The sequence below is a fragment of the Panthera onca genome, chromosome B4 (genome assembly GCF_046562875.1).
Source record: "Panthera onca isolate mPanOnc1 chromosome B4, mPanOnc1 haplotype 2, whole genome shotgun sequence".
Classification (NCBI taxonomy): domain Eukaryota; kingdom Metazoa; phylum Chordata; class Mammalia; order Carnivora; family Felidae; genus Panthera; species Panthera onca.
The window spans coordinates 89,237,476-89,260,889 of record NC_138345.1 but is presented as its reverse complement, the minus strand read 5'-3'; the positions used below and the strand labels follow the sequence as shown (position 1 = coordinate 89,260,889).

Below are 23,414 nucleotides of genomic sequence, written 5' to 3'. Positions count from 1 at the left end.
CTCTGCACTACCAGCATGGAGCCCACCATGGGGCTTGAACCCATGACTGTGAGACCATGACCTGAGCCAAAATCAAGAGTCCGATGCTTAACTGACTGAGCCACCTAGGAGCCCCTAAAAAGACATTTTTAAGACAATGGAGGACATCTGAATGTGGACTGGGTATTAGCCCATAGCAAAGAATTATTGATAATTTTGACAGATGTGACGATGATTTTGTAAGAAAATGTTTATTTTGAGGTATGTTCTGAGCTATGTAGGGGTAAAGTAAGGATGTTTGTGATTTAGTTTTTAAAAGATGGTAATACAGACAGCTTAGAATTTCTATCTGTTTTCATATGTTTACTGCAAAAAAGTATCAGTTTTAATTTTAGTGCTTTATTTAAAGTGGTTTTAAAACTAACTGGATAATAAAATAGGCTTTATCTCTCTGTATATGTGTGGCTTGAAATTTATCCTTGAAGGCCAGAAAGAGAGTTGAGTTCTACCACTCTCTTGACTCATGAAAAGCGTATTTCTTGCAAAGTTAATTCCCGAAGGCAACACATTTAAAATGCAGTGATTTAAAATGCACTATGAAGAATGTGGTCTATGTACAAGATATATAAGACAGGTCTCTGCCTGCAAGGCACCTTCAGTTTAGAAGGAGTAAACATTCTTTGGGTTTCAAATTAGAACTCTGTCACAAATGTGAGTCCTGTAACATCATGGATGTATAGGGACCATTGTGAACATATACACAGTGCTTCTGAGATAATGTATGAAAAGCCTTTTCCAGCTGTAAATCATTATAAAAATGTATTATTTATGTAGAATATCCCCTCCAAAAATGAAAACATATGGGAAAAATAGAGCTTATCATTAGATCAAGAATCCTTCTTGCTACATTATTTGAATGAATTTATATTTTCTAGCTGATGAAAATATAGAATATCTGTTAAAATTAATGTAACATTTCCCCTTATTCCTAAATTGAATAATGGAGTCTTCTGGCGCTAGACTTTTTATTATTTAAATTAGCCAAGTAAAGTTTATCATCATCTATGTAAAAACAAATATTCTGGGCAGAGAAACTGTGATTATATCAATGTCTCTACAGAAATATAGACTCCTGAATCTAACTTGTATTTATGATGTATATGAGACCTCAATTTACATATGAATTGATTTTTAGTATGAAGAGATTAGTGTGTTTTTTCTTATGAAAAAAAAATTTTTTGTAAGTTTGGTATTTCAGTCTATTATCATAGGTGCCAAAGGAAAAAAAACTGTCCCTATGTGAATCTCAGCAAATTGTCGACTAATGGGAAAAATAGGAAAGTCAATTGGAAAGTAATTCTGCTGGTATGCTTTCTGAGCTTGTGGTTTTCTAAGCTCACTTGTTTGTGAAAACTACATTTCTGCTGTTTTTGGAGTTCTCAGAGAACACAGGGATTTTATAGTATTTTTTAAATGAAATGGGATTGTAATTAGAAGTGGATGTATAGGGAAGTGGGGTCTCAAAGCTCATTCGTATTTTATTTACAAACTATTTATTAAATATTTACTGTGTGCTAAGCACATGTAGTAACCAAAGTATCAAAATGATGGGGTAGGTATGATAATACCTATTTTACAGATGGGAAACTGAGGCACACAGAGAGTAGGTAACTTGCCCATGGTAATTACTCAGGTAAAGAGAGGCAGATTTAGAATCTGAACCCCATATTCATAATCATGTTCTTCTGCCTCTGACTTCTATCCCTGAATTCTTGATCATTTCTCTTGCAGACTCTCCACTGGAAAAGGACTGTTTTTCAGGAAGTCTTCCTGTTTTTGTTACTAAGAGAGGCTCAGTGATTGGATAGAAGAGAAAAGCATAGTGTTTTTAAATAAAAGGGGAGGTAGTAGGCAAGAGCCAAGATTCCGTGCAGTAGTATTGGGATAAATGGCTGGTATTAAGGTTGGAGTAGGTGGTAAAAATATTTTTACTTTGGGGTTCCTGGGTGGCTGGGTCAGTTAAGCGGCCGACTTCGGCTCAGGTCATGATCTCGCAGTTCATGGGTTGGAGCCCCACGTCGGGCTCTGTGCTGACAGCTCAGAGCCTGCAGCCTGCTTCGGATTCTGTGTCTCCCTCTCTCTCTGCCCCTCCCCTGCTTGCGCTCTGTTTCTCTCTGTCTCTCAACAAGTGAATAAAAATGTTAAAAAAGATTTTTTAAAAATATTTTGACTTCAAGTCAGAAATTTTAGGAAGTTTCCACTGACCTACACAGAATATGAAACATCTCTTCTACCACTACTTTGCACCCTGCTCTTCTGAATCACTAGTTGTATGAACTTGGACAGGCTACTTAACCTTTCTAACATCCCATAAATGTAACAGTAATTCCCAGCCATACCCCCTTCGTGGGACTGCATGAGCTAGTCCATGAAAAGTGCCCAGGACAAGTACACGATCACAACAATGGGGCAAAAGATATATAATATATATATATTAATTATATTATATAATTAAATACATATTATACAATTAAATAAATATAATTATATTTATATATTAATATATAATATAATATATAACACATATATAATATATAACACACATATATAACATATAACATACATAATACATATTATATATTATACATATAATATATAATTATAATATATAATACAATATATAACATATAATGTAATAAACATAATAAATATATAATATATAATATAATATGTATATTATATATGTGTGTTATGTATAATATATATAAATTATATATGTGTGTTATATATATGTTATATATATTATATATACATTATTTATAATATATAAGACATGTGGGAAAAGTGCTATAGGAGAGGGTCCTCATTCATGCTGGAATTAGGGAAGGCTTTAAGGGGGAGGTGTTACTCTCTTCAGCAAAGCCAGCTTTTCCTGAAGTATCGAACGTACGCAGGTCAGTGACAAGAGATGAATGCATGTGGTACTCTGACATGGCAAGAAATAACTTTGAATTCCACAGTGGAACAGTGATTGCTTTTCCAACTAGTCCAGTCTCATTAGGGAGAACCTCTGGGCTTGGTGCCCAAAGCGGGAGCTCTCTGAGACATGCTCATCTGCCTTTTTGTCAAAGAGAGAGCAGGCCTCAGGCTGGGAATGTGGCGCATCAATGTAGAATCTGTGTTGCTTCCCTGATGTTTTTACAGTTACCTGCTATTTATGGCACATGACACTGGTTCTCCTTGTAAAGTAGTGATACAAAGTTTTCTTTGTGAATAATCTCTCTCTCTGTCTCTACACACACACACACACACACACACACACACACACACACACACACAAAGGGAGTTGATTTAAAGAAAAAATATTAAGCAAATAATACTCCATTTGGCTCAGGCAGTATGGTAGATGGTATGTAGCAAACTCCAAGCTAGACTATGAAAGAGAGACAGAAGTTTCCTAGGGACACTGAGAGCATTGCTGACGTGGATACAGCTTGAGTAAAGGGGCACGGGCAAAAGTATGCCTGGAGAGTTATAAATAGCTCAATCTGGGGAAAGCAAGGTCCATTACTAATGAGTAATAAAACTAGAAGCACAAAACTATATTAAAATTCCATTAGAAACAAAGTCTTACAAACCTGTCAATAATTGTTGATATTCTTCAACTGCCGTTTACCATTTTTTACATGGAAATTTTTTTCTTGTGTTTCTGTAGATCTGAGGAGAAAATTAAGCACTTCAGTCAACTTAAATCTGAACTTTTCCTTAAAGACAATACGTTGAGGAAGATACTTTGTCTAATTACAGAACTTAAAGTAGCAGCCCAGAAAAACTTCATTCTGAAAAGGCTTTTCTGGAAAGTAGGTGTTTTGTTTTATTTTTAATCTTTGAAACTTGTTCCAGCTATTTATCGAATGCAGGATATTTGAGCATGTAGTAAAATACAAATAAATGTTGTCTTGTATTCGGAGGCTGTATTTTAAAATGTTGATGGAAATTTAATGCAATCATGACTCAGTATTTGAAATCTTGTGACATAATCAATAATGCATATGTGTGTGTCAGAGGGGAGATGGGGAAAGAGAATGGTAGCAAAAAGTACCTTATGTGGGTTGGTTTGGCAACCACATGTATATGTATGTGTTGGAGGGGGAGCTTCTGGGATGCAAGATGTATGGGTACAGAGAGTGAGATGAGAAAGTAGATTTTAAGAAGTTTTACCTTCAGGTAACCCTACAATATAAGTACAATTAAAGCAAGTAACTTGTGAACATAGGACTTTTTAAAAAGGTGACTCCTGGGGAGTCAAATCAACCTAGCTCTCACTCAGCAAGTTATAGACTTACTCTGTAAGACTTACTTCAGTTTCATGGGCAGGTATTCAGAAGCCCTGGTGAGTACTGATATGGTGCTAACGAGGGGGTGAGCCCTGCCTCTGGTTGAGCTCCTCTTGATGGCTATATGTTGTATCCTAATTCTGGCCAGTGGTTTCAGAGTTGCCAACATTTTATTGAGCAGCTGTAAAGTGCACAGCTCCCCAGCCATACAAGACAGTCCTGGTCTTAGATTCGAAGGGCTTCACATGTAGGACGACCAACCATCCAGGTTTGCCCACACTTGGGTGACCAACTGTCACAGCTTGCCTAGGACTGAAGAAGTTCTCAGGATATGGGACTTTGAGTGCAAAAGCTAGGATAGTCCCAAGCAAACTGAAATGGTTAATTACCCTAATTAGAGGGTGTATTAGCTGCATAGAATATTATGTCAAATGTCCCCCAACACTGAGACAGGCAACAATGATACTGTGCTACGTAAATGCTTGAACTGGATACACCCTGTTAGGAATATAACATCTGGGTCTTGACTCCAAAACTAAAGAGGATTGTAGAGAATATAGGGACAGGCATCGAAATGACCACACAAGGTGATTATGAACATGGAAATGGAGTTAATGTGAAAAGGCTAAGGAAACTGGTATTATATCACACCCAAATATAACTCTCCAGTACATCCCACACGTGGTATCAGTTTAATCTGTAACTCTGATTTTGTGTCCTTGCGCACTGAAAAACTTGTGGCTCTCCCTTCGAAGTACAAACACGTTGGCTTTAGCATTTAAGGCTCTCCACTAAGGACTTCTGTCACAGATTCCAAATTTGGACAGGCATGGCCCATGCAAGGTGGGTTTTCAGGAAGGGCCAACATCTATATAGGGCAGGCACTGGGCAAACGAACCCAGCTGTAGATGCTCCCAGGGAAGGCACAGAGCACCGGCGGGGAGAGTGACCTCTACACAGAGAGTGTGCAAAAGAGATCAGGGCATTCCAGCACATGCGTAGGTTATACCCAAATGTCTGCAAAAACATTTGACACCAGGAAGATCTGCTTGTTTAGGGTCTGGCAATAGAGTCTTCATGGAATGAGGTAGGGGAGGTGGCCAGGATATAAAGATTGTCCAGAGTAAACCTAGCAGCTGGGAGAGGACTAGCAAAGGACTTCACACTGGGCTCACAGATGTCCACTTAGATAAACCAGACACAATCGGGGGACTGGATTTAAAGCAGATGTCTAGGTAGGAGAACTGAGGTACCACTTACAGGTTAGACTAGCAAGAAGGGTGTTGATGTTGAATATCAGAGCGTTGGCCTCGAGGTGTCTTCAGCATGTCCAATCTTCCAATGTGCCTGATGCAGATGGCCTTGGCTGTGGAGCCAAAGAAAGATACAAAGAAAGAGAATGAGGCTGGGCCTAACCCACTCAACCCCACACTTCCTTGCTTTCATCTCTTTCCTCTAAAAGCTCCAGCTTCGTGGGGTGACTTGAACACCTTGTCCTTCCAGCCCCTCCTCGTTTCCCCTGCTGTTATCTCTAGGCTACTCTTTCTTCCATTTTCTCCTGTTAAAATCCTACCCATCCATTCTTCAAGGCTCAGCTCAAATGCCGTTCATCTGCCTTTCCTGTCATCCTCTATGGGGAACTTTGGAACCCTCCTCTTTCTCATCTGTTTTGGCAGTCCTGTACCATAGAACTTTCTTTGATGTTCTTTAATCTATGCTGTTCAATAAAGTAGCCACTAGCCACAATGAATGTGGCCAGTGGCTAGGGAAGTGAAATTTAAAAGAATGTTTATTTATTTTCAAGAAGGGGGGGGGGGGATTGTGAGTGGGGGAGGGGCAAAGGGGGGGGGGAATCCCAAGCAGGCTCCATATTGTTAGTGCAAAGCCTGACGCAGGGTTTGAACTCACAAACTGTAAGATCATGACCTGAACTGAAATCAAGAGTTGGATACTTAACCGACTGAGCCACCCAGGTGCCCCACCATTTTAATCGATTTAAATTTAAGCACTGCCATGTGACCAGTGGCTACTGTGTTGGACAATGCAGTTCTATGGTATCTCAGCACCTTCTAACAATTCAACAAATATTTATTACATGCCTGCTCTAGGCCAGGAATGGGAATAGGCATTAGAAATGTGAGCATGAGTAAGACACAGTTCCTACCGTCAAGAATTAGCTCAGAAAGTCTCCTTTTTACTACAGTTTTTGGCAAATTTTTAAATTTACCCTTGTATGCTATAAGCTTCTTCAGGACAGGCATGTGTCTTACTCATCATCTTTGTATTCACCCTAAGGTCTAACGTGTGCCATGCGTATACCAGGTCCCATAATCAATTCGTATTGAACTGAAAGTTTATTGTCTTGTGAAAAAGTAACCTGATCAGAGATCTAGGAATAAAGCATTCATGTTCTGTTGCTTAACTGAAAATACTGCAGGGGCGCCAGGGTGGCTTAGTCAGTTAAGTGCTCAACTCTTGATCTCGGCTCGGGTCATGATCTCACAGTTGGTGAGTTTGGACCCTGCAATGGGCTCTGTGCTGACAGCGCAGAGCCTGCTTGGGATTCTCTGTCTCCCTCTCTGTCTGTCTCTATCACTCTCTCAAAAATAAATAGATACACATTAAAAAAAAGAAAATACTGCAGCCTTCTTTAATGTAATGTCCTTAGATGGATTAAAATAGGTCTTCTAATTCAGTTGTCAAAAATGAGAGGCCAAAATGAAGAGAGAGGGAAATAAAAGTTATATGGGCAGTCTCCCTATTTGTGGTCTCCCCACACTTAGTGGGGTACCTCGTTCTCCTCCCCACCATGCTACCAAGACCTGGTAGCCTTATGTTCTCTCTAATCCACAACCACAATCTTACATTCATTTATACAAAGTTAACATATATAACTAATAAAAGTCAACATTTTTATCTTCTTTTAGGAGCTTTTTTCTTTAAAGTTATTATGGCTTTAAGCTTAAGCCATTTCTCTTTTTATTAATTTTATTTATAATATTTATAATATTTATATTATTATAATATAAAATAAATTATATATAATATATATAATATATTTAAATATAATAATTATATCTAAATATAATAAATTATATATAATATATATAATATAATATATTATATATTATTATGTATTATAATATATAATATAAATATAATATATAATAATATTTATAATATTATTTATTAATATTTATTTCTCTTTTATTTTTGCAACTTTGTGCTGGGCTCCCTGGTGAACATAAGGTTGTGTGAAACTTCCTCAGGAACCCACACTGGCGTGGGGAGATTAGAGGCATCTCAAATTTTTGGTTCCTAAGATGATAAAAAATCATACATATAATAGTTTCATATAAATAAAATTTTACAAATATATATAATTTTATATAAATATATTATGTACTATACACACACACACACACACACACACACACAATGTCCCCTTTTGAAATCAACTGTATGGGGTATAATTTTCTTTAAGGTAATCTTTTTTTTTTTTTAAACAATTTTCTTACAAGTAAATTTTAAATTATGAGAACATTTTTTCATAGGTCAACTAAATTGTAAGCTTTAGGATTATGGACACCATGTTTGTTTGTTTGCTTTGCTCAAGATATCTCATTACCTAGTACAGTTCCTGCTACATAGCTGATAATCCGTAGTTATGTGTTCAATCAATGAATGAGTGAATGAAAGAATTCTCTGTTCATGTTCCTTCCTAACCCTTTATTTTTTCTCCATGAAGTTTTTTTTTTCTCAACATTATTTTTTATTGTGGTACAATACACATAAACATAGAATTTACCATCTTAACCATTAAAAGAAAAAAATTTTAATGTTCATTTTTGAGAGAGAGAGAGGGAGAGAGCACAAGCAGGGGAGGGGCAGAGAGAGGAGACACAGAATCTGAAGCAGGATTCAGACTCAGCTATCAGCAAAGAGCCCATGAACCGTGAGATCATGACCTGAGCTGAAGTCAGATGCTTAACGGACTGAGCCACTCAGGTGTCCCTATCTTAGCCATTTTTAAATGTATGGTCCAGTGATTTTAAGTAGGTCCTGTATACAGTTGGAGCCTCTCCAGAACTCTTTTCATCTTGCAAAACTGAAACTATACTCATCAAACAATAACTCCTCATTCCCCCACTTCACGCAGCCTCTGGAAACACCATTCTTCTTTCTACTTCTATGAATTTAACTTCTCTAAATATTTCATGTAAGTGGAACCATCCAGTATTTGTCTTTTTGTGACTGGCTTATTTTACTTATCATGTCTTCTAGGATCATCAATGTTGTAGCATATGTCAGAATTTGCTTCTTTTTAAGGCTGAGTAATATTCCATTTATGTATATAACACATTTTGCTTATCCATTCTCCATTGATGGATACTTGGGTTGCTTCCATATTTAAGCTATTGTGAATATTACCATTATGAATATGGGTGTGTAAATACCTCTTTGAGACTCTTTCAGTTCTTTTGGGAGTGTACCCATTAGTGGGATTGCTGAATCATATGGTAATTCTATTTTTTTCTCTTTTAAAAAATGTTTTTATTTATTTTTGAGGGAGAGAGAGACAGAGCACGAGCTGGAGAGGGGCAGAGAGAGAGGCAGACACAGAATCTGAAGCAGGCCCCAGGCTCTGAGCTGTCAGCACAGAGACCAATGTGGGGCTTGAACTCACGGAGTGTGAGATCATGACCTGAGCCGAAGTCAGATGCTCAACCGACTGAGCCACCCAGAAGCCCCTACACATACTATCTTATTTCAGCCCCATCAGGTGACATTAATTCCATCTTAGACATAACCTGAGTCATACAGTGTGTATGTAATTTGCCAAATATGACAAAGCTGACCCATGGCAGAGCTGGGATATGAACTGAAAGAACTAGGCACCAGAGTTAGTGTGCAGAGCCACCAACCGTGCTAATTTACCAGGGCAGTGAGTAAACAGCAGCCCTTCTGAGAGGGTCTGCTATGCATCCTGCTCTTTCTCCTCTGGTCCCTCTCTCCACCTGCCATCCTCAGTCTCTTCTCATGCCAGATCACCTATATACAGGCACCCATAATACCTGTCTAAACAAAGAGTCTAATTTGTCACTAGGAAACAAAAGTCCTGAGGAAGAAAACGAACAAGAGAGGGACAGAAAAGAGAAGCAATTACATTATATTTCTAATTAGTACCAACTTGCCTGATTTCATGGGCCAGTGCTTACTTCATGCTCGATTTATCTCAAGAGACGGCATAGAAGCACAAAAAATTTGGTTCCTGCACTCTTAAGTCTGTGTTTATTTTGGCAGAGATGGAAATATACTGTATTAACAGAATTATTAGTATCATTCTCCACCATCTTCATTATGCTACACCAATGCTGTGAGTTTGCTTTTAGGTTAGTAAATATATATATTTATTTATTTTACATTTATTTATTTTTGAGAGACAGAGAGAGACAGAGCACAAGCAGGGGAAGGGCAGAGAGCAAGGGAGACACAGAATCCAAAGCAGGCTCCAGGCTCTGAGCTGTCAGCACAGAGCCTGATGCGGGGCTCGAACCTATGAACCGTGAGATCATGATCTGAGCCGAAGTTGGACGCTTAACCAACTGAGCCACCCAGGCGCCAGGTTAGCAAACATTTTTAAAAGTGTTTTTCTAGCCCTTATTTCATTGTATCCTCACAAAGGCCAAATTACTTTGGAAAGACAGGAATTAGAGTAGCCTCCATTTAATATATTATTCCCAGGTAAGTAAATGACTTGCCTGAGATTAAACACCTACTTCTAGAGGGCCTTCAATATTAACAGGAGAGCCAAGCCTATTAAGCATCTCTCAGCATCACCCCTAGGCTTTAGCTCTGGCTCTGTTCACCAGAACAGTGGTCTGTTTCCCGGTGGTAAGTAAAAGTGTTTTCAGTTCGGATTATGCTAATATTAATGAGAGATATTTTAATTCACTTCGTCCCCAGAGAATAATTTCTTCATATTTTTATTATGTAAAGATAGAGTTTTACCATCTGATACCTTATTTACCATCTTCTTTCCTGCTTGCTTTCACAGACCAGTGACCTTTTCTATTTCCTAGTGAACAAACTTCGTGAGTACTTGCCAGAGTCTAGGGATAAGAGCACACTTCAAAATAGAAGCCAAAGGGCTGATGAGCTGGTGTAAATATTAACTGGATAATCATAGATTCTTTTCCCCCTACAGTGTTAAAGATGAATGGAAGGCACTGGACAAAATACGTACCATATTAATGATAAATGGCGCTGCAAGTTTTGCTTCACATAAATTTTTTAAAATAGCATTCGTTTTGTTCTACTTTTTTTAAAGTTTATTTATTTATTTTGGGAGAGAGAGAGCACAAGTAGGGGAGGGGCAGAGAGAGAGAGGGAGAGGGAGATTCCCAGGCAGGCTCCTCACTCTCAGTGTGGAGCCTGACTCAGGGTTCGAACTCATGAACCATGAGATCATGACCTGAGCCAAAATCAAAAGTCGGATGATTAACCAACTGAGCCACCCAAGCAGGTGCCCCCATTATGTTCTACTTTTTAAAGAAAGGCTATACAAGAAACTAGAATATTGGTTGTCCCAAAGGAAAAAAAAATGGGTGTCTGGAGGAAAGACACCTTTCACTGTCTGCCCTTTTTTACCTTTGAAATTTTGAGCCAAATATTACCTACCTGAAAAAGTTAAAATTATTTAAAAAAATTTTAAAGTAGTGTGTGATTATCAGAAAAAAATGTTAAGGATAAAAAAACAATATGAAAATAACTTAATCCTGACATTCAGCTATTGATTCATTCAACAAATATTTCTGAGTGTTTACTGTATAGCAATCACAGAGTGGTCAACCAACGTTGACAATCTTATATACAGAATTTCCTTCTCGTACTTTTTTTCTATATAAATTACCTGAGAGCAATTCTATCAAGGATTACTGATTTTGTGAAATTCTGGACTTGTAATGCAATCATGCCATTTCCGTGCTTTTTTTCCTCTTTGTTTTCTAGGGCATGCATTGAAATTATGCAGACTCTGGGACTGATGTTCAGAGAAACAGAAACTGAGTCATCACGCCTGAAGACATTGGCAGCTAAGAAGTAAGGTTTTTTAGAAGAAGACATTGGGACCTTGTAGTTGCAACCCATTAAGTACTCTATTGAGTGTCTTCCAAAACTGATAGCTCTTTTACTCTTGTAGTCAATCCCCTTGTAAGTATATGAAACTCTTTTGTCTTTCCACTTCCTTCTGTGATGAACAGATCAACTGGCACATAGTGAGCACTCTCTGTCTCTCTGGATTATTAAGGGCACAAAGATTTTTTTTGGCATAATTTTATATTTTGTCATTGTCTGCTGAACTTGAAAGAGACCAAATGCCCCATCATACATTTAAAGCCAGGGCTTCTTTACTAGAATTTTATAGAGTGCCCTTATACCCACACAACAGAAAGACTATATTGCAAATGCAGGAGTTATAGTAGCTTCATCTAATATATAATTGTGTGACTTTGAAGTGAATGATGTTGGGGGTTTATTAACATAGGGTAAGCTGCTATAATAAAGATATGCTAAAATATGTGGTCCGCAGAAGATAGAAATTTACATCTTTTCACATACTAGTCCAGAGTACATAGTCACGCTTTCCTCTACGAGATCAGCCAGAGACCTAGGTTCCTTCCCTTTTGTTGCTTGGACATCTTTTTTTTTTTTTTAACGTTTATTATTTTTGAGAGAGAGAGTGAGACAGAGAGCAAGAAGGGGAGGGGCAGAGAGAGAGGAGACACAGAATCTGAAGCAAGCTCCAAGCTCTGAGCTGTCAGCACAGAGGCTGATGTGGGCTTGAACTCATGAGCTGTGAGATCACGATCTGAGCTGAAGTCAGACGCTCAACCGACTAAGCCACCCAAGTGCCCTGCTCTGACTTTTTTTATTACACTGTGTTTGTCTTCATGATTGAAGCTGGCTGACCTCTGAGACTTCATTAAATCCTATGGAATGGAGGAAGAGAAGTAGAAGGCAAGCAAATTTCCTTTTTAAAAAGAAAAATGCTTATGGTGTAAGTTTATCTATTTATTTTGAGAGAGCGCACGCACGGTGGAGAGGGGCAAACGGGGGGGAGAGAATCCCAAGCAGGCTCCATGCTGTCAGTGCAGAGCCCAATGCAGGGCTTGATCCCATGAACGGTGAGATCATGACCTGAGCCGAAGTCAAGAGTTGGAGGCATAACTGACTGAGCCACCCAGGAGCCCTGCACATTTCCTTTTTAAACAAGGCGTATATGATTTTTCTGCTCACATTCTGCAGATGAGAACTTTAGGCATAGGCCCATATATAGCTTCAAGAGAGCTTGGATGTGTCTGTAGTTACATGGCTATGTACCTAGCTAAACTTTGGATGGTTGGATGTGTCTGTAGTTACATGGCTATGTACCTAGCTAAACTTTGGATGGTTGGATGTGTCTGTAGTTACATGGCTATGTACCTAGCTAAACTTTGGATGGTGATAGGGATACCTATTATTAAAAGAAAGAATGAAAGAATGTAAAACAGGGGGACAATAGCATTCTTTGCCCCAGAAAGTACGTGTTTGCATATTTTGCATATTATCTGCTTGACCTTTTTATATGATTTATAGATTATGAATTACATGCTAGGCCAATGTTCTGACTAAAATCTTAATTTTTTTCCACCCTCATCAACTGTTTATCTAAATTTTCTCTAGTAGAAAGTAGAAGAAAAATGAGAGCATGGGCTCTAAAACATTTGAACCAGGGAAAAGAATAAGAACTCCTAGTAATTTTGTTCTGGCTATTTATTAGAGAACTTTATAAATTAATTTTAATGATTATATTCATTAACATTTCTTTAAAAAAATTTTTTTTAACATTTATTTATTTTTGAGACAAAGAGAGACAGAGCATGAACGGGGGAGGGTCAGAGGGAGAAGGAGACACAGAATCTGAAACAGGCTCCAGGCTCTGAGCAGTCAGCACAGAGCCTGACGCGGGGCTCGAACCCATGGACCGCGAGATCATGACCTGAGCCGAAGTCGGACGCGTAACCGACTGAGCCACCCAGGCGCCCCTATTCATTAACATTTCTTAAGCAACTTGCTATGTGCCAAGGACTATGGGCATACTATACTGTATGCCAGGGTGGTCAAACATTTCTGTAGAGGGCCATAGAGTAATCATTTTTGGCTTTTCAGGCCATATAGTCTCTGTTGTAAATACTCAACTTAGCCACTGTAGCAGAAAAACAGTCACAGACAATATATAAATGAATGGGCATAGCTCTGTTCCAATTAAGGAAATTTATAGAATTTCTATTTATAGAAATAGGCTCTGGGTTATTTGGCCTACAGGCCGTAGTTTGTTGACCCTGCTTTACAGTGAACAAGTAAGACACACTCTATTATTTTCTCTATTTTTTTTTTTTTAAGTAATCTCTATATCCAACATGGGGCTCGAACTTACAACCCCAAGATCAAGAGTCCCATGCTTTACTGATTGAGTCAGTCAGGTGCCCCCTATGTATACTTTTTTTTTTTTTTTTTGAAGTTTATTTATTCATTTTGACACAGAGAGAGAGTACAAGTAGGGAAGGGGCAGAGAGAAAGGGAGAGAGAAAGAATCCCAACAGGCTCTGCACTATAAGCACAGAGCCCAATGTGGGGCTTAAACTCATGAACTCTGAGATCATGACCTGAACCAAAGTTGGCCACTTAACTGACTGAGCCACCCAAGCGTCCCTATACTTCTTTATGTAGTTGATAGAACTGCCATTTCCCCAATCTCCAGGACAGAGATCCAAGATTATTTCTTACATTTCTGTCTTTTGACATACTGAATTATTGCAGAATCACGTTACCTTTTTTATACACTTTTTGGTCCTTACCTTTCTCTGTCCAAGTTGAAAAACCATCACTCTTACTAACCTCTGCTGCAAAGTGTTGTTTTAATTGTTCTTTCTTAATTTGGTTTGGACACATCAGCCTTACTACAGCAAGTCTCTTTCCTGATACGACTAATTACTTTCATGTACACTGGTGCACATATATTGCTATAATACAGTCTGGTTGTAATACTAACTTTTAGATATGCATAGGGTCCTGTCATGTTACCCATAGCATTAATTAGCACAGTAAATGTTTAATATAACTGCATTAGTTTTCTATTACCCTGTAACAAATTACTGCAAACTCAGTGACTTAAAACTCTATAAATTACTTATCCTACAGTTTCTGTGGATCAGGAAATCTGGGCATAGCTCAGTTGGATCATGTGCTCTGGTTTTCACAAGGCAGTGGTCAAGGCGTTGGCTGGGGCTGCTGTCTCATCTGAGGCTTGGGGTTATCTCCCAAACTCATTTGGGTTTCTGTTGGCCGAATTAATTTCTTTATAGCTGTACACTCATGATGGTTTGCTTCTTGGCAGGAGACTATCTCTGAGCTCAGGGAAGGCCTAAGCACTCTTTAAAGGGCTCAGCTCGATAATCAGGCTCACCCAGGATAATCTCCCTTTCATTAACTCAAAAGTCAACAAATTAGGAACCTTAATCATGTATGCAAAATCCCTTCACCTTTCTCATCTAACATAACATAATCACAGGAGTAATAGCTTAATATATTCACAGGTCCTGCCCATACTTAAGGGAAAAGGATTATTTAGGGTATATATAAAAGGGGGTAAGATATCTTGGAAGCCATATTAGAATTCTGCCTACCACAATAACATAGACTGCCTTATGAGACCATGAGTTTGCCTTTCAAAGTCTGTATAAAAATATATTACAATGCATTCAAAATTCTTACACTGGAAATAATAACAATCTAAACAAAAGTATCACAACAGTTGGCACCATTTTTTAAGACTGTAATGTCAACCCCATAAGTCGTCTTTGTTTTTGGGGATGAAACTACCATATAGATTAAAATTTTTTCTATTATTGACCTAGTGGATTTTAAATAGTGTTGGCAGAAGGAGTAGATTCCAAATTAAACTCCATTTGAGCAAATAAAAAAGCATTTAATCATTTCTGCATTTTCCTCTTAATTTGTTCCTTAAGTAGAGATTTTATTAGTTCAACTCAGTTGTGTATTTCTTCTCAAAATGTGCCATAATCCTTTCATATTTTAATACTGTCATGCTTGAATTCATATATTATCACAGCAAGTGACCCAGAATTTGAGTTTCTTCCCTTAGCCCTGGATATATGATACTTTTAAAAGAAGATACTGCTGAAAATAAAGGACTTTAATTAAATGTAATAGAAAATGGAATGCCATTTCAAACTTAATATCAAGAAAAGCTTCTAAATGGAATGTTTTGTTGATTTTGGAAGGATCTTCTAAAAGTAAGATTGGCTATTTTAAAACAGCCTGAATAAAACATTAGCAAATATCCTGTAGGACATATCCTACTTTTTTGAGAAGTGTGCTGACATGATTCTTCTTTTGTAGATATGAGAACTGACTTGCTCTTTGAGTTGGAGAAATGAAGGGAATCCTATTTTTATTAAAATTTTGGTTAATCATGAACTTGTAATCATGGTAATGATTTAAGTGATTGTAAAAAGGCTAAGAAACCTCAGGGTGCCTGGGTGGCTCAGTTGGTTAAGATCAGACTTCGGCTCAGGTCGTGATCTCACAGTTTGTGAGTTTGAGCCCAGCCTGCTTCAGATTCTGTGTCTCCCTCTCTCTCTGTCCCTCTCCTACTCATGCTCTGTCTCTCAAAAATGAATAAATACTATTTTTTTTTAATTTAAGATACAAAAAAGATTATGAAGCCTCAAATATTACCAAGCAGGGATTTTTTTAGTCTCCTTTATTCAAGAGATGCTTATGGTTATAGAGGATTTTTATATAGTCCTAGCTGTAAATTCTTTTACTATTCCCATCTGTCGAAGCTACTCTGGCACTGTCTTCAGTTAGGCAAGTGATTTTCCTAATAGCCTGCCTTCAGCTCCTTTTCAACCATATATGGATTGCATGACACGCATGAAGATGGTGTTACCAAACCTATCGCCTCAGAATCCTTGCTTTGCATTGTGATTTTTTTTTTGCCCTTTTATTTTCAAATAATAGTGTGTATTATTCAAATGTGTAGTAACAATTTAAGTGAGTTATTAGTGTAGATTAATGGATAGTACACCACTTTGGAAAGCAAAAGACTTAAAGTTTAATACTAGTTTTATTAACTAACAGTCTTCAGTGGAATAGTAAGCCTTTGAAATGCTTTGTTAAAAAAATAATTCTATCCTCATGCACTGTTTTCGGTAATATAAACTGGTGTAGCTACTCTGGAAAATAGTATGGAGGTTCCTCAAAAACCTAAAAATATAAGTACCATATGATCCAGTAATTCTACTTCTTGGTATTTATCCAAAGAAAATGAAAACAATAATCCGAAAAGATATATGCACTATAATTACTGCAGCATTATTTACAATACCAAGATATGGAACCAACCTAAAGATCCATCAGTAGGTGCATGAATAAAGAAGAGGTTATAATATACATATATATTATACTGGAATACTACTCAGCCATAAAAAGAATGAAATCTTGCCATTTGTAACAATATGGATGGACTTAGAGGGCATTATCCTAAGTAAAATAAGTCAGACAAAGACAAATATCATACGATTTCACTTACATGTGGAAACTTTAAAACAAAACAAATGAACAAACACAAATAACAACAAAAAGAGAAACTGAGTTGTAAATACAGAGAAGAAACTAGTGGTTGCGGGATGGAGGGGGGGATGGGTAAAATAGGTGAAGGGGATTAAGAGGTACGAATTTCCGGCTATAAAATAAATAAGTCATGGGGATGAAAAGTATGGCATAGGGAATATAGTTAATCATATTATAGTAACTTCTATGGTGACAGATGGTAACTATACTTATCGTGGTGAGCATTTGATGGTGCATATAATTGCTGAATCATTATGTTGTACCCCTGAAGCTAATATGTTAACTGTATTTCAACCCAAAAATTTTATAAAGGGTTCTAGAGTCAAAAAAATCTGTGTTCAAATAAGCATTTTAAGAAGTGTTTCATATGGTGGTTTCTTTGTCTCAGAGATATACAATGCATGTGAGCATATTAAAGCCTCTGAGAAGTCCAGTAGTAAAGATATGCAATGAATTTGGTTTAACCAAGTATTTACTATGCCTCTTTCAAACAAATAATCTATTTTTTTTACTATAATATTTCCTGGAATTAATAGGCCATAAAAAGCCCTTTGGCGGGGGGCAGGGAGGGGGAAGCCCTTTGGGCAATACTGATTCAACTGAACTCACCCAAATTTCCCTTAAGTCCAGACTTACTAAGCTTCCTAAGCTTTGTGAACTTCTAGACCTATACTTGCTTTGAGCCAAAAGACAAAGAAATTATATTTTGAATTAAATTTTTTATCACTACTTAATTGTCTGCATGTCCAAGGCTCCAAAAGTTCAGAGAATGGTCTTCAATGTTTTATACTTTTTTAAAAAAATGATATGCATGTGTCACATACACATGTGTTGTTTTTTTTTTAAGTTTATTTATTTTGAGAGAGAGAGAGCACAAAAATGGGGAAGGGGCAGGGAGAGAGAGAGAGAGAGAGAGAGAGAGAGAGAGAGAGAATCCTTAGCAGGCTCTACACCACCAGCGCAGTCTGATGTGGGACTCGAACCCACAAACATGAGATCATGACCTGAGCCAAAGTCAAACGCTTAACTGACTGAGTCACCCAGGTGCCTTAATGCTTTATACTTTTAAATGTAATTATATTCAGTGTCTGCAAACTTGGCTTTACTATTTTTCTTTTCAAACTTTATTAATTGCCTTTTATTTTTTTTTAGGGGAGCATTATTTAATCTTTTGGTAATATTAATTAGTGAACCTCAGATTCCAAAATCTTGTCCTGTGTTTGATATCCAGTTGGTGGCTGATTCAACTTTAGTTGAGATGTCTTTTGATGCTGAGGTAAGATGATAAGATAAGAATTTTGGGGTAGACTAAATATAATATATAGGGGTGCTCTGGATTTCTGTCTTCTAATGTAGACCATGAAATGGTAGAGACTATAAATATAATTCAGAGTAAATATTTTACCATTAACCTCAAAACTTAGATAGCTAGTCTATCAATATTAATACATCCATTTTAGATGTTTTAAGTATGTATACTAAGGAAAATAATTAGTATTCAGCATGTATTAGATAAATCTGCTTATTTGTCTCTATACAAAATATTTATGTATATGTAATTCCATAGTAGGGTCTAATGGTAAAAAAGCACTCTCATTAAGAGATTTTAGGGTTAACTCTCTTGCTTTAGTTTATCATCTCCTTAGCTATCTAAGTAGTGCAAACTCAGTGAGAATTACTTGTTTTTCTAAAGTTTTACTAAAACATTAGAAATATCAAACCACCTAGAAAGCACATATCCTGAGAGAATAAATCAGTTTATTATTAGTTTATTTCAAGCAGAACAACACATAATTTTTTTTAAAGGATGGGATACAGGGGTGCCTGGGTGACTCAGTCAGTTGAGTGTCTGACTCTTGATTTCAGCTCTGGTCATGATCTCATGGTTTGTGGGATCGAGCCCCATGTCAGGCTCTGTGCTGACAGTGTGGTTCCTGCTTGGGATTCTCTCTCTCTCGGTCCCTCCCTCACTCATGTTCTCTCTCCCTCTCTCTCAAATAAACTTAAAAAAAAAAGGATGGGACATGGTTTGATAGTTCTTAAACATACAGTTATGTTTTAGAAAACTCTTACATGTTTTCATTCACTCAATAGATACTTGTTGAAAATCTGTTATGAGCTAAACAGTGTGCTAGCCTGTGGGGGTACAAACAAACAATAAGCAAAACAGATACAACCTGTGCCCTTACCGGTTTATAGTCTGGTTAGAGAGACAGATGTTAATTCAATATAACATGAATATAATATTCATATGTCTGAATATTATAAGTCTATAATGGAGTGTCTATAATACCATTTTTAACAGTGGAGTGAGTGGATCAGGGATTAAAGAGTGGGATAGAAGCAAGACTCAGGCAGGGCTGAGAAGTTAGTGCAGGAGTCCAGGTGAGGAACGATAATAGGACAGAGGGAAGCTATCCTTGACCCCTGAAATGAGACCAGGCTTCTTTTTAGAGTTCTCCTAACTTCCTATTCTCTTCTTTCACAGCCCTTGTCTCAGTTAGCAACTACGCATTTATTTATTTGATCATTAGATTATTGTTTGTTCTCCACTACCTTCCATGAAGTATTATCCATGTCCCTGTTGCTACCCATTGTGTCCCCAACACTTAGTATAGGGTCTGAAGCATATTTGTTGAATAAATTAATGAAAAAAAGAGATGGTAGTTGTAAAGAGGATAGATTCCAGTAATTTTTAGGAAATTGCACTCATAGGTTGATGTGAAAATAAATTGTGAGGATTAGATGAATTTTAGATTCTGGCCAGGGTGTCAAATAAGAATTATAGCAAGAAAAGTAGGTTTAAAGGGGAAATAATGAAGGGCACCTGGGTGGCTCAGTCAGTTACCTGTCTGTCTTTGGCTCAGGTCATGAGCCTGAGGTTTGTGGTTCGAGCCCCGTGTTGGGCTCTGTGCTGACAGCTCAGAGCCTGGAGCCTGCTTTGGATTCTGTGTGTCCCTCTCTCTCTGCCCCTCCCTGCTCGTGCTCTCTCTTTTTCTTAAAAATAAGCATTTAAAAAATTTTTTTAAAAAGGGGAGAAATAATGAGCTTGGTTTGGGATTAGTTGACTGGATTGCTATTGGCATTTTTTTATATTAAATATAATTTATTGTCAAATTGGTTTCCATTCAACACCCAGTGCTCATCCCAACAGGTGCCCTCCTCAATGCCCATCACCCACTTTCCCCTCTCCCCCACCCTGGCATTTCCATATAAAAATATCTAGTGGGCAGAATAGATAGGTCTGAGTTTCCTGATTTTGAACTTGGTGATCTTTTGCACGCAGGCTATTCGTGAAGATCATATAAATTTTGGTTCCAAGGTCTAACAGTATGAAATTTCAAACTGGAGCTCGTTCTTGCAGAGAATACTGTCAGGGAAAATGTGTTGGCCTGTAGCATGCCCACACAGTTCTCATGCACCAAGTGCTAAAAGACAGCCTCACTAACTGGAGTTCTTGAGAGCAAAAACAAAAGTCTCTAAGCCCTATATATACCCATTTTACAGAGGGAGTTGTAGTTCACGTTGGGCATAAGGCTAAATTTCCTAGAGAATCTCCCACCTTAATTCTAGGGGGCATATTTTCAATACTCGAAAGGAGGTAGGGTTGTTGATCTGAATGATTTTGCAAACCAAGTGTGCAGTTTTTTGGGTGTTAGTATTCTGTGGGCCATTGTATCTTCTTCCCTGACCCACTTTCTTAGAAATTCTCTAATGTGTAGTCTTTTTTGACAATAAGTTACATTAAAAAAATAAACTTTAAAAAATATATACTTTTTAATTTTAGAAAGACAGTGAGAGAAAAAGAGAATGAGCATAAGTAGGGGAGAGGGGCGGGGGGGGGGGGAGGAAGGGAGAGGGAGGGAGAGAGAGAGAGAGAGAGAGAGAGAGAGAAAGAGAGACAGAAAGAGAGAATCTTAAGCAGGCTCCATGCTCAGTGCAGAACCACAATTCTGGGATCATGACCTGAACCAAAATCAAGACTTGGCTCAATCAAGGTTGAGCCACCCAGGCACTCCAAGTAGTCTTTTTATGGGAGCCTTTTTTTTTTTTTTAGAATGACTGAACCAAACGTAATAGGAAAAATGACCACACTAATTATATTTTCTGTTAATCAAAAATTCTTTTATAAGTACCTAAAGGTAACCAGGAGAAATTACCATTTTCTGGCTCTGCCAGTGATATTGCGTTGACTATTATTTAAAATTCTAGTTACAGAACCTTATCAAGGAATATACAGAGACAGCTACGGCACTTTTATATGAGATATTTCTTGTCTTTCAGCAGGTACGATATATATTATTATACATATTATATTGTATGATTGTTATATATATATCATATGACTATTATATTTCTGTGATTATATATCAAATGATTAATAATATATCTTTAATATGCTTGTATTAGAGATGGTCTCCAAAATTGTCTGACTTAAATGATACTACTTTTGCTCTTAAGTATTCATCAGCTTATTTTCCTAAATACTGATTTCATCAATCAAGATAAAATGTATTTGAGAATGAATATCATGTACAACTCAAACTTCATGAATGTAACTTGTTTATTTCTGTGAGTCTTTTAGGGAAATCTTGGATTGGGACCAGAAGAGTTTGCTATTAGCTGGATGATGTCCTTCCTACAAAGTCGTCCTCCCTTCGTAAGTACCAAGAAGCAAAAATGAAAGCACCACTCACAGTTAATTATACCGGTGCTCCAGTGCTTAATTAATAAAACATAAATTTTCCCTATAAGTAGTCACAATTAGGAAATAGAAGCAAAATGTAAATCTGATGATTGTATTATTTAATTAAGGTAAAGCGCTTTTTAATATTTGGGGCCTGAGTGCTTACAGGACTGAAATTATATCTTTTATTTTTAAGTTTTTAAAATATTTATTTATTTTGAGAGAAAGCATACACGTGCAGGCATGAGCGGGGGAGGGGCAGAGCAAGAGGGAGACAGAAAATCCCAAGCAACAAGGGGCTCAATCCCACCACCGTGAGATCATGACCTGAGCCAAGATCAAGAGTCGGACGCCTAACCAACTGAACCACCTAGTTGCCCCTAAAATGGTATCTTAAATATGATCTTTATTTCATGAAAAACCTAAAATATATCCTGTAGAAAACAGAACACATTAAAATATTGGCTGTATATGTAAATGAAAAAATGAACATTTATCTTAAACAGCAAGTATGAGTTGGCGAGTATGAATTAACACTTGGGATCACTGGGGCACTCTGTCCTGTCAGCCACCATCCTAGTCCCTAGTACCACTGACTCTCTCTCTTTGAAAGTACAATCACATCTATATAGTCTGTCCTACCTTCCCACCAGACTGGTTGGAGGGATCTATTTTAAAAAATCTGATTATGTCATGTTTTGCTTTAAATTTCTCATAATACAAATCAAAACCACACTGAGATACCACCTCACGTCAGTCGGAGTGGCTAAGATGAACAAATCAGGAGACTATAGATGCTGGAGAGGATGTGGAGAAACGGGAACCCTCTTGCACTGTTGGTGGGAATGCACACTGGTGCAGCTGCTCTGGAAAACAGTGTGGAGGTTCCTCAAAAAATTAAAAATAGATCTACCCTATGACCCAGCAATAGCACTGCTAGGAATTTACCCAAGGGATACAGGAGTGCTGATGCACAGGGGCACATGTACCCCAATGTTTATAGCACCGATTTCAACAATAGCCAAATTATGGAAAGAGCCTAAATGTTCATCAACTGATGAATGGATAAAGAAGATGTGGTTTATATACACAATGGAATACTACTTGGCAATGAGGAAGAATGAAATCATGCCATTTGCTGCAACGTGGATGGAACTGGAAGGTATTATGCTGAGTGAAATAAGTCATTTAGAGAAGGACAGATATCATATGTTTTCACTCATATGTGGATCTTCAGAAACTTAGCAGAAGCCCATGGGTGAAGGGAAGGGGAAAAGTTGTTATAAACAGAGAGGGAAACAGAGAGGGAGGGAGGCAGGCAAACCACAAGAGACTCTAAAATACGGAGAACAAACTGAGGGTGGGTGAGAGGGGAAAATGGGTGATGGGCACTGAGAAGGGCACTTGTTGGGATGATCACTAGGTGTTGTAGGTAAGCCAATCTGGCAATAAATTATATTTAAAAAATAACAATCATAGAAGTAGATTAAAACAAAAAAATAAATAAATCTCTCATAATAAAGAGATGGCATGGGGCCCCTGGGTGGCTCAGTCAGTTAAGCCTCTGAATCTTAATTTCAGGTCAGGTCATGATTTCACGGTTGTGACATGGAGCCCTGTGTCAGGCTCTGCGCTGACAGTGCAGAGCCTGCTTGGGGTTCTCCGTCTCCCTCTCTCTCTGCCCCTCCCCTATTTGTTCTCTCTCTCTCTCT

The 23,414-nt window shown here is 37.7% G+C and overlaps 1 protein-coding gene and 1 long non-coding RNA gene across 8 annotated transcripts in view; one reads left to right on the top strand and one right to left on the bottom strand.

Moving 5' to 3' along the window:
- The window catches only part of LOC132694127 (uncharacterized), a 120,290-nt gene that overhangs the window by 60,662 nt on the left and 36,214 nt on the right, over positions 1–23,414 (bottom strand). For all 3 annotated transcript variants that reach the window (XR_013556730.2, XR_013556728.2, XR_013556729.2), the window contains 2 exons: positions 5,577–5,682; positions 3,618–3,696 (listed from right to left, as the gene is read on the bottom strand). This is a non-coding gene — a long non-coding RNA (uncharacterized LOC132694127). The remainder of the gene's footprint in view (positions 1–3,617; positions 3,697–5,576; positions 5,683–23,414) is intronic.
- Positions 1–23,414, top strand: part of CB4H12orf56 (chromosome B4 C12orf56 homolog) — a 112,840-nt gene that overhangs the window by 55,526 nt on the left and 33,900 nt on the right. For 4 of the 5 annotated variants that reach the window (XM_078449731.2, XM_078449728.2, XM_078449730.2 and 1 more), the window contains 6 exons: positions 3,695–3,839; positions 10,375–10,481; positions 11,328–11,417; positions 18,168–18,291; positions 21,228–21,302; positions 21,601–21,675. In XM_078449731.2, the coding sequence (XP_078305857.1) occupies positions 3,695–3,839; positions 10,375–10,481; positions 11,328–11,417; positions 18,168–18,291; positions 21,228–21,302; positions 21,601–21,675 (616 nt within the window). The remainder of the gene's footprint in view (positions 1–3,694; positions 3,840–10,374; positions 10,482–11,327; positions 11,418–18,167; positions 18,292–21,227; positions 21,303–21,600; positions 21,676–23,414) is intronic. The other variant, XM_078449729.2, reaches the window with a different exon arrangement.